The 12,695-nt window shown below is 35.9% G+C and overlaps 1 protein-coding gene across 1 annotated transcript in view; it reads right to left on the bottom strand.

The window, feature by feature from the left end:
- Positions 1 to 12,695, bottom strand: part of LOC149773796 (dual oxidase 1-like) — a 65,667-nt gene that overhangs the window by 7,631 nt on the left and 45,341 nt on the right. Inside the window, 7 exon segments of the mRNA XM_089945994.1 lie at positions 635 to 864; positions 4,404 to 4,688; positions 6,619 to 6,665; positions 7,396 to 7,489; positions 7,970 to 8,200; positions 8,658 to 8,725; positions 10,191 to 10,331. Of these exon segments, the coding sequence (XP_089802120.1) occupies positions 635 to 864; positions 4,404 to 4,688; positions 6,619 to 6,665; positions 7,396 to 7,489; positions 7,970 to 8,200; positions 8,658 to 8,725; positions 10,191 to 10,331 (1,096 nt within the window).

The following is a 12,695-nucleotide window of genomic DNA, read 5'->3' on the forward strand; positions in this document are numbered from 1 at the left end:
ATATATATATATATATATATATATATATATATATATATATATATATATATATATATATATATATATATATATATATATATATATATATATATATATATATATATATATATATATATATATATTAATGATGACAATCTGTCATCCCGTTTGGCTCCATCGCTATCAACAAGAAGCTTATCATACTCTCTTCACAGCTTAAAAGAATTTGATCAAATTGACACCTGGAATGGCTTTAATAATTATACAAATGATGGTCAGACATCAAATATGTATGTGATATCTATCATTATAAGTGAATTACGCAATATTATATAAAGCAAAGATCTGCTAATTCGAATTATAAACCTTTGAAATAAAGCGTTCTGCGATTCGGTATTGCATAAATTATCCTGATGTACAAGCAAATATGTATGAAGATACCGATACCTAGAGAAACAGCGCATCGCTTGTTTTCATAACATGGGCAAACAACAGCGTTGGAACAAATTTGAAAAAGAAGCATTCTATTAAGATTGATTCGACAACAGCCCTTTCGTTTCAGATGTCAGCCATGTGAGCGACCTCAGATCCATTTAGACTTCTTGCTCAGTTTTGCTTTTGATCACATTAGCAAGTAGACAAAATGCAAACTTACGCACGGCATATCCCGGCCTCGCAGATTGCTAGGGTCAAACAGGCGTCTCAGGTTCTTGGTCCATGGACCTACGGTTCGGATGTGGAAGGAAAGGTGCATCTGATGAGGTGCTGAGGTTAAGATGAAGGGATGAAACTCTCCGTATCCCAGGGACGAGCATGCGACCCGCACCCACTGGCCTGACTTGTATTCAAACCCAGGCGGTTTCTTTGCTATCAGCGCCGTCACATCTGTGCGAGGCAAATGTAAACTGTACAGGCATTGTGGCAAATAAATTAGTTGCTAAGCTTGGCATTTACAACTGTCATTCATATATACATCACATAGAAAGTTTTTGCCGAAGAAGATTCTTAGGCGTGTTGAAGAGAGATAGAACTCTGTCTCCAGGCTGAACACTTTTTTCCTTTGTATTTCTTTCATATCTTAATTTCATTTTTAATTTAATTTTTGATCGAGTAGAGTGAAGATTAGATCTCGCCATTTCACAAGACTTTGACAATTTATATTTTAAACAGAAACATAGAAGATAAATATTGGAATTGTCTTTTGAAAGAACTTTCTCTTTTAATAACTTCAATGGTCCACAACAGTAAGTCCAAAACCTGGTTCATAAACAAGTTCCTAACAGCAATTAATAGCAAATAAACACCCTCGTCCGAATTTGTTCCTGTACCAATGCAATATGACAGTATTATAGTTTCCAAACTTTGATGAAGTCTTGTGTCAAAGCTACCTTACTGTTTCTCAAAACTATTGCCTTTATCAATCCTATATGTGCACACGTTATGGTCAACAATCATTGGTTGCCTGACTTACTCTTGGGTATGGCACCAACATAGTATAACATTAGTCTGCTCAGTGGTTATTTGAATGCAACAATAGGTTGGATATGAGCCTTATATATCTTTTGATTTGGCTTTCCTACTATTTGAGAAGCGTGACATGAGGAATGTCACAGTTTTAGTTTTGGCCAAAACAAGGATTCAAGATTTAGTGATACGTCAAACTGATTCCTGTATGACAAACCAAGGGACCTTCATCGGCTAGATAAAGAATGTCGTGTCTATATTACTGAAGAATAAATATGTGAAAGCTCAGTAGCTACTAAGCACAACAGGTACCTCAGATGATCTCCATTTCCTCGTAAGTACCCCAGTTCTCACAAACTAACAAACTGATACTCGTGTGGCTTAATTGTCGCTAGAAACCCTCTGAAACAGAGAGGAGATCTCAGGATCCCATTTATGTTTGACAATGAATGATTGTTTTTGCCACCCTGATTAGAATAAAGAGAATGAGTAGTAAAATGAGGATCACTGTAAACAAGTTGTATTGTTTCATCAATACCATGTGTACAAACTACCTCATCAAAAGACTGACCAATAAATAAGTCAGGTAAAGAAATAATGTTCTGATCAACATCATATTTGAGAGTAATTGTTACCATAGCTCTGGTAATTCCATGGGCTGGGTATACAAATAAGGACTTCTTTTCAATACAATAAACTTTGTGATCCAAACAAGGCTTGCCAGTTCCGAGTGAATTAACCGCGACCTTATCTCCAGCTAGGTCATAGCTTAGTAATAAATGAATACCTACGATGAGTAAAGACGTAACTGTTCAGATTATTTTCACGGGTCCTGAAGCTTAGTATGACGCAAAATTGACACAGTGGAGAGAAATATTAGCACTTTTACCAGCAGACGACTTCTCAGACAATGTGAAGCTCCTGTGTTCCTTTCAATTTTAAGAGGTATGGAATTTGACAGAATCACCAATACGTGATATAGAAGGTTTCGACATGAATGGTTCGAATTCCCCAAGCTAGAATCAGACTGACGTTGCTTTCTGTTTTTTTTTCTTTCACCCAACCAATGTATTGTTTTCAATACAAAGCCAAAACAGCCAAGATCTCTTAGAAAAACGAACATTTTAATAGCTCTGTCATGATTATGTTGCTTATTTGAGATCAGAAATTTGAGACTCAAATGGGTTTTTCCTTTGCTAAAAAAAAAACTGCAGCGAGGAAGACTTATTGACAAATAAAACTTACTGAGTCAAGGAATAATCATAAACTATGCGAGCAGCATTTTCCAAGGTTTCGTCTTTTTCATGTTCAAGGTAAGGCTTCAGATCACTCTTAACGCAAATATTCAACTCCACAAATAATATGAGCTGTCTCATATTATCTAGATCAGCCTGCTTAGCTACCTATATAATAGTTTCTCTTTTACCTTTACAATTCAGCATGTTTCTTTTCAAGTGTCTGGTCTTCATAACTTAAACCTTTTTCGATATGCCCCAGGTATTAGTTCAAAACATTTCAAGATACATTTCTTAACCACATCATAATCAGTACCTTGTTTTACCGAGAGTGAAGTGTAGTCTTCACGAGATTTGCCAGTACGTACATTTTGTATTAATAAAATCCAATGATCATTTGGCCATTTCAAGTTTTCAATAATTGTTTCAGAACGAGGAAAAATGTATTGACTTCTTTTTATTGGAAAAGGGTTATTAATTTGAATTTATAGTTTTCTCTCTGCATTTGCATTTTTATTTCTTTCTGTCTTTCTCTCTATGTGCATATGTATATGCTTTTCTTTTTTGTATCTCTCTTTATCTCTATTTCCCTTCCCTCTTTAAATCTCTGCCTCTCCATTATAGGTCTCTCTCTCTCTCTCTCTCTCTCTCTCTCTTTTAGTTATATTTCCATCTAGTTTTTTAAATTACAATTCCTTTAAGTTCCTTTCCAATCCATATATATGTTTTAGTAATCAAAACCAAAGCATTGTCATCTTAAACTTTCTTTTCACACCACATATTGAACTAAAATGTTTTTAATTTCTTGCTTCATTAAAGATGATTTTACGGCCGAAACAGTATAATGTCCACCAAACTCTAGCAACTCGTTTTAAAGTCAGGTATGCCATTACTATACCCTCAATCACGGACAATGGTCAAGCAAGCAATATAAATTAAATATACCTAACATTCATCTTCGACTTTTTCTTCTTCCTCTTTGTCTTCCCCATCGTCGTCTTGTTCTTTTATTTATTTATTTACTTACTTATGCTATTTATTTTTTATTGTTATTATTATCTTTATTAGTATTAGTAGTAGTAGTATTGATGATATTGTTATTAAAAAACTACTTATATCTTTTCTGTCATACTGTTTTGGATGCCCTGATTACGTGTTTAATAATTCAGTTATATGATCCAACTTCTTCGCCTCTTTTCGCCTTTTCATATTTATAGGGTATGATGTCATTTTTGCATAAAATTACGACTGTAAAGACCAATATCCTAGTCCCAGCCTCACTGGTGGAGCATGAAAATTGTGTTCCTTCAAAGAATCTATATTTAATCACAAGATTCGCTTTCTGGATATCATACAATGAGGGTAGTGTTTCTTAAACCAAGTGTACACGTTGTTGCGTTTCCAGTTATATGTTTTCCCTACGTTCTTATTCATTATATAAAACAAATTATTCGAAATCCACTGCAATATGTATTTATATGTATCGCCCGCAATCATTTTCTAAATATTAAGTCTCAGTCTTGAAAAGTGTAAGGAGAAGTTGTTCCATCTTAATTACGTTTGTACGCAGTAACGGAGCAGAAACCCATTCAAGCAGAAACCATGGAACTAAACTCTGAGTTTTCGCTTTCTCTCAATATATACTCCATTTTGCTACATAAAGCTTACAATAATTGAAGAAGAGAAAGAAGGCCAGAATATGTGATGAAGAAAGTCATAAATTACCCGATGGTAGTAACTCCGCCTTCAGGATCCATATCTGCACCTTGCTTCTGTTGAGACTAATTATGTCATCTATTACGTACAAAAATGCCGGGCCCATAACAAACCATGGGAAGTCGGGACTTTGTATCATCTGCATGCTGCCGTGGAAAAACGTCAGAAGATATACCGGAATGAACAATTTGTGTGTCCGCCAGAAAGCTTTGAACAGGTAACGTCGTGCGTATGCCGATGCAAAGACGCACATAATGAATACCAGCACGCACAGGAGAATCCCGGTGAATCCTTAAAAAAGAAATATCAGATTGATACAAAACTTGTAGCAACTGACGTTTGGATACAGGTTGTAAACAAGATGACGCAAGACATTACCGACTGCGATTTCTGACAAAATTACACTAATGGTGGAGGAAAGTGTCATTTGGTTTTCCTTGAATGATTAGATTACGACTAAAGCTTGCACATTTATTATTTTGGTAATGATTATATGCGTGCGAGTGCTTATGCATGCGTGTAAAGGAGCAATATAAAATAATGTTTACAGATCTAATATCATTTTACAATCTTATAATATAAAAAAAGAGAAAAAGTCAAATCAAACAAAAATCCTTAACATGGCTTTAATTATGATGCAGTTATAAGGTAAACCTTATACAAAAGTATCTTGTTGAAATTTGAAGTAACGTTTCGAAAATAACCTCATTCTAAAACTGCTATTATGTCAAAATAGATGATCAACAAACAATGCTCAGTCTATTGAATGAAGGAGAGCAACATAACTTTGTATACAAAGGAGTGCTTTCACAAAGAAATGTTTAAGTATGGACTTAATAATGAGGAAGTCTCCAATTTCTTAATTGCAAATTCCCATCAGATGATAATAACATATATACTATTACCGCTATCAAACCGTTTATGTTTTATAAAATTGTGCTTGTCCACGTTTACGCAGTCTACTTCTGTTGACTACAGGTTAATTTCGAGATAACCATACAATCGTTTAAACTTGTATTTTAGTATTTTACCATGGAATACATAACCTTGATCATTGTTCAATGCAGATGAAATCGACTTAAGTGTCGGCTGAATATCTATGCCTGCAAGCATTATTCTAGATAGGCACATATATCTGTCTCTGTAATGAAATATTTCATCTGATGGTCGATGTCCATTACGGCCATCTCATAAGATAAAAGGTACCGATTTGTCGAGGGTTTAGCTTTCTGTTTCGTTAGAATCCAATATATGAAACATTCACCAAATCTTAAAAAATCTTCACTGGTGATATTGCTTTTACACAGAAACATGTTTTCTGTTCTGACATCATAATTCTTTCTAATGAACGTTGGCCTTTAAACGTGGTACGAAATTTGTTATTATTTGTTTATGAAGAAAGTAAAATCGAATTGAAAGTTCCATTTGTTCACATCAGAAACAATTCAATCTTGCGTTGTAGGAAGAACCTTGTTTCATGCTCGGCCCTTGTTTTTCTTAAACCGATGTGGGTATTTTAAAATACAGTCGCGACATCTTGGATGATCTAGCTATGCTGCATACGAGTTGGGAACAGGATTGAGCCATTTGGCTTTTTCCTATCACGTCAGGCAACATTTCGGTATCGACGACGAGTGTGGAACAGGATTGAGCTATTTTGCTTTCTCCTTGTCACGTAAGGCTCTAAGTCAGTACATAGTATTAATAGTCAAACGCAAACGAACCGATAACACTAGATTATCTTCCATATCTTCCAATGAGGTCAGAAATCGTACCACTTCGGACCTACCTGGTCCTATTAATCATATCATGTTGTCTTCTTCCTCCTCCTCCTCTTTTTCTGCGCCTTCTTGAGAACACGCATTGATATTCGTGTTTGATTTTCTTGTTGCCAAATGCTTGATGTATTGAACATCAGTTTTAATATTGTATTAGCAGTGTATGTTTTCTTGTTATAGCATAAACCAATATTTTCAACAACCGATGTGGTTGCCATAGTAGGCGGCGAGTAAAGAAGAGGAAACATATCTTAAGACAAAAATTACCTTAAAATTACAACATGAAGAGAAGCAATATTTTAAAGCGGAGAGTATGCCTGTTAAAGTATTTTGTTTAAAGTTTGTGTTTAAAACAATTTAAAATTTAGACATTTTTTGTTAATGGTGAATTTGATGCATTGGAAAATAAAGGATTAAAATAATAGTATATGCATTATTTATTAGCCCAATGGTAGCTAGATATTAATATTGAAATGACGCTAGCTCGTGGGTTCTGAAATAAAAAATATCTCAGAAGTTGCATAATCAATCAAAGAAATAAACGCTTGGATATAAGTAATGTGTTGTTAAAAATAAATGTTGTCTGAACCATATTTTGATTGTGTGTTACAAAGTCAGTTTAACTTAATTTATATTGCTCTATTATAAATGAATATGTTCCTCAGTACGTATATCGATTTTGACATTTATGTATGTTCCTCTAGCTATCGTTGATTTTAAAAAGTGGACATAATACAGTTTTCCGAGTCTGCTTAAAAAGGATCAAGCCAGTGTCCCTCGATATTTGGAAAGATCTCGATAATTGGGTGATATTATTGGTTAAATAACGATTTATACTGAAATACACTGTATGCGCAATGAGCCAGTTTTTTTCCGGCTAAAGCCAATGCCACATATAGTTTAGCAGAAGATCATATTCCAAGATAAAACTATGTAGGACAATCAATAAACATGTTGGTATATTATGCCTGTCAAGAGCTTATCATGACAGACTTCGTTAGTTGCAATGGCATGGTATCGTGAAACATTACCAATGAGGACGAAACATATGACCTAAAAAGTATGTGATGTAAAAACTAAAGTAACTTGCCTCATGATTTTAATCACGTAAAGAAAAGAAATACTTCCTTTTGGACAAAAGAGACTGGCTTGTGTCTGACTCAATGTTTAATAATTTATAACGGTATAATATGAATTATCTGACTTTAAAATGATTGGCTTACGCTCTAAAATACTCCTGGAAATAGCAGTTCAGAGCCATTGACGCATGCGTAGTGATGTGGTAAAAATTGAAACCATGGCCGATAACATGTATCACTGTGAAGAGAATTATAAAATGTTAGTATAACGATTTTACATCTTACATAATTCGCATGTCTCTATCAAGTCTTTAGTAGAAGCAGGAATAAGACGATGTATTCAACTTTGACTCTTTTAGGATATGCTATGTGACAGGAACTTTCACTGAAATATTGAAAACCATATCTAACACTTTAGATATTTATATTATAGTCAATTAATATATTGGGTGAAGCCCGAAATCACCACTTTTTATGTTCTTATTCGAATTCATTCATTTTAGCGATATATCAAATCACAATGTTTCTCATGTAAAAAAACAATCTTAACGATCCCGACTTGAAAGATTGGGTGGTCTTCTATTAGAAAATATTTAAACATCAGGCATTGCCTTTTTTCCATCATTTTGTCTTATGTTATGACAAAGATAAATTAGCATTCTACATATAATGTTTTGATACTGATGAATCTATTACATTGTAGTTTAAAGGGTTGTACCTGTCAGGACAAAGGCCATATAGACCACGATCTTGTGTGCAGAATGTAAGGAGTCAAACGGAAAGAATCGGTGAAGGAATGTTTCTCTGAGCAATGTTATACAGTTCGGGCACATAGTAAGTAGCAGAGTGGCGTACGTAAAAGACATGGCGCTGGCGGCACCCCGAGTGAATGACACTCCGTAACCAGCGATTCTTCGCAGGCCGACATGTTCCCGTAAAACATAGTATTCTGCAAAATATGATAATACACTTTATTAACAGAATGAACTATTCTTAATGGTGTCAGTGTAAACTCTTTCCGTTAAAATGTTGCACGGCCTTAGGACAAACAAAATTCAATCTTTATGAATATAACGGAAACTGGATACATCTCATCTTGCTTTTCATAATCTATACATGACTTTTCACACAGGGCAATTTCTTGAAAAAGTTATCTGTAAATTAATAACCTCCTTTATCCTTCATTAATCAAATGAGCAGAAGTATTATTCTGTGATTCTAATAGAGTCTCCTGTATTGCAAGACTGCGTGGAATCAATCGCTTTCTCTTTCAATGTTAAAAGCCGAAGGAAGCTACAATCTTTATGTGCGTCTTGATAAAAATGAAATATCTGAATGTGTGTGTTGACATACAGGCCTAACATTTCCCTACCATATCATTGCTGAATTTAGTCAATCATACTTACCGTGTGCACGTTCTAAGAAAAGCCCGAATAGTATTAGTATATACACGGTCATCCAGAATACTTCCAGCCTGAAAGGAAAGCCTTTACATCGTCCCACCGCTCCATCAATTTAGTATTGGGGTGGTACAGCTCGGATAAGAGACCCATTCTCTTTTTGGTGTTGAGAAATGAGTTGTCAGCAGTATCACTGCTAATGGAAGTAATCCGTGGGGAAAATGGATTGAGGTTCAGGTTCGTCGCATTCGTGCTGAAAGAAACTATTAGGACTTCTTGGAGAAACATCGACAGTATCTGTATTGATTTGGACGTGGAAAAATGGTTGCACCACAAGTTCAGTTTCAGTGCTGGAAACTACCTATACATTACTTTGGGGGGGGGGGGGGGGCAAAGCAAAACACATAGATAAGATTAATTTGCAATATGGTATTTTATCTGGGTTTTAGTTATTCCTGTTCTGCCAATGATTAATAATATACATCGCAAAAGTAGTGGACGATTTCACTCCCTCAAGTCACTAAATCTACCAGTAAATAGATGGTTAAAGCACGAGGCATGGTAAGTCACTATAAAAGATAATAGGAATTAAAACCCAGTGATAATTAAAACAATCCCCAAAGATTTGCTAAATGTATCCGTACGGTTTAGTACCACGGACCTACTAAGCTCTATTGAAATAAAGTTATGATATATTGTCCTTGGAATAAGATCATAACAACTAATTGTATACATGGCAAGGCCATTTCAGTCTGTACACATCGTACCTATACTCCCGGATAAGAGTCATTCGTCTTTAGTAATTTTTGGTATACTGAGGTTCGTCGCTTTGATTAGACAATGAACGTGAACCTGGATATATAAAAACGACAATTAAACAACAAGCTAGACGTGATTTCAGTAACTTTAGGCCCTACATACTTGTTAAGATATTCCCAATCAAAATCAAATATATCAATACACATACAATTACATATAGTATAATACCAGGGACCAATATATAAGGCAAAATATGATTAGTTATAATATCCCAATAATTATATATATGTGACTACTATTATCACCTTAACGATATATTTCAAAAGGAGAATACATTTCATCTTATCATTTGCACACTGATCGAAGCAATGTACAGTCGGCTCCGCTTAAATGAATATCGGTTAATTGCATAGATCGCTTAAGTGCATAGCGAAAGTATGGTCCCATTTTATATTGTAAATATACATTAATTCCGCTTAAATGTATACTCCGTTCATATGCATTGCTTGGGTCCGGTCCCGAGGCTATGTATATACGCGGAGTTGACTGTATACACGTTATGTAATTTCAATAATAAATTAAACTGAACGGTTTCGTGGGCAGATAAAAGTTCGTGGGCAGATTTCCATCTGCCCACGAAGCACGTCGTCCTTTTCTGCACTCTTGCCACAAATATCAATAAAATAAATGCATATATATATACGAATGCCGAAGAAAAGATGTGCAAAAGTCAAACTACCCTCCAGCTGTAAATGTGCCCGCTGCAGAGTGGACATGTACTCTCGCCGGGAGAAGACTTTCTTGAAGTCAGAGAACGTCATGTCGCTATCTTGCCGGAGGCCTAGTGATGAATAAATGGATGATACAAACGCCTCAATAGTGCCTGTCTCAACACCAGAATCTGACAGGTCCACTAAAGACCTAAAACAATAAAATATGTATGTTTATAACAGCTAGGATAATATTGCTTATAATAGATGATATTTAATTTATTTGTCTTGTGCACAATAATAAATCTACCCAGAACGTAATGATCCATTCGACTACATCACAAAATAAAGTATCACCAACGTTTAGAAATGTAATATATATTTCTCCAGGGTCTCCCTTCTGTCATAAATATATCATCAGCACCATTTCCCATCCCATAATATAATTTATCATCGTTACTATTTAGCATCCCGTAATAGAATGTAAGTAGTTAGGTGGGATACCCTAGGTACTAAGGGATTTTCATTGTAAATAGGTGGTTTGTACCCTGGGGACTATGTAAATGTAACATGGAGAGCACAGAGTTTGTACCCTAGGGACAATGGGAATTTAACATGGTGGGATGGGACTGTCTAGGGACAATGGGAATTTAACATGGGGAATTTTAACATGGATGGGACTATAGAGGGACAATGGAAATGGAACATGGGAGATGGATATAGAACACAGACAATAGACATTAAAAAAAAAAATGGAGGCATGAAAAGGAATCTCTTTTCGAGGCATTGGAGTGGCCCTGAAAAGCGCCTTTGGTTTTATGTTAACATACCATGCTGTTAACATAGAGGGCATCGTTGAGGTCTCCTTCTTGTCCTTAAACTCTGTCTTACTTCTGAACCGTAGATCATCACTCTCTTTAAACAACCTTGTCTTTCTACGTATATTCTTCTTTTCGATACACAGGTATCCGTCCCTTTGACAAAGACCCACGAAGATCGAACGTACATGGGTAAGTCCGTTCTAAACAGCATTGACGAGACGAGAGTTGAGGATTCTACGTCGGTCCACATCTTGATGATGAGAACAGGTGAAGGAATGCAGCGAACTGCGATTATTTATAGGGAGATGGAAGATCGAAACAGATTGAGTTGACTGACCAATCCAAACACGCGTTACAAAATTCAGTCACCATTTGCCCAATCGGAAAAGAGCAGTCCGTTACGTCACATTCCCTATATAGAGGCACTAGCTTTTGTGTGCAGTCAATTCATGCGATACAGTGAGCATAAACATGGCGCAAATTCAGAACACAATGTATTGGGGTGCACCGACCGTGGAGACTACTCAAGGGGACCCGGACTTGCTTCCAGAAGAGGTGAATTGGCATTTTGTGGATTTTCTTTCGCAAGAATTTGTTCCGGAACCAGTACCTTCGCCACCTTCTCCTTCTTTACCACACGTGGAAAAGTTTAAACAGAGACAGAAAGAAGTATAGGAGAAATTTATACAACAGCAAAAGGAAGCTGAACAAACTTTTCTCCTACAGCAGCAAGAAGAAGAGGTAAGAAAGAAACAACAAGAAGAAGCAGCCAAGAAGCAAGAGGGTGAAAGTCAAACGGTTACGATACTGTTAGACATTTTAGCGGAGTTAAGAAGTCTGAAACAAATGTATCAGACTTCTTTGTTACGACCGAAGAGTAAAAGGCCTTCCCGACCTAATCAACCCAACCCTGTGGCAACATCTACCATACCACTCAGTGATTTCTACCAAATCATCATCATCGACAGTACACAGTCCAGAAGTAGGCCTTGGCCGTGGCAAAGGCTTAAGGCAGTTAAAGTTGATTGCTTCCTAAGTTTTGTTGTTTAAAACCCACCAAGACCCAAAGGCCCTTTTCACGGCCACCCATGTCTCTCGAAAAGAAATAATATTTCAATGGCCAACATCAATTAAAACTCAAAAACCCATTTTTAACCCCTATAGTTCGTGTGAATGTGTAAGTGCGTGAGTGTAGATTCTTATTCTGAAAATCAGAACCAAGAGACACTTACGTTTTATAGACTGTTTATTCTTATACAAATTTTATAATCCAAATCACAACACAACATAACATTTTAAACAGTTCATAGGCTTCTTCTTTTGTCTTTCTTCACTCTCTCTTTTTTTTTAAATGTCTTCACTTTCACAGCCTTTTCCTCCTCTTCATCCTCATTTTCTTCCCTTCTTCTTTTTTTTTTATCCTGTTTCTGTTTCTTCACCTGTCTTCTTTCTTCCTCTTCTTCCTCTCCATAACTCCCCTCTTCTTCTTCTTGTTCCTGTTGTTTCTTAGGGCAATCTGGAGACCAATGTCCTTTTTCTTGACAATGATAACAGGTATCTTGACTTTTGTCTCTTTTAGCCACTGTGTTGTTTTTTTTTGACGGTCTGGACACTCTGAAAACCAATGCCCTTTCTTCTGACAGATATATCAAGTATCTTCACTTTTATCTCGAAAGGAGGTTGAGTAGTCCCTCGGCTGGTCTGAAGAAAATTTTCTGATGGCCCCTCGCAAAGCACTGATGAAAAGTTCGATC

The sequence above is a fragment of the Sinohyriopsis cumingii genome, unplaced genomic scaffold (genome assembly GCF_028554795.1).
Source record: "Sinohyriopsis cumingii isolate HCF-2022 unplaced genomic scaffold, ASM2855479v2 utg000553l, whole genome shotgun sequence".
In the NCBI taxonomy this organism is placed as follows: Eukaryota; Metazoa; Mollusca; class Bivalvia; order Unionida; family Unionidae; genus Sinohyriopsis; species Sinohyriopsis cumingii.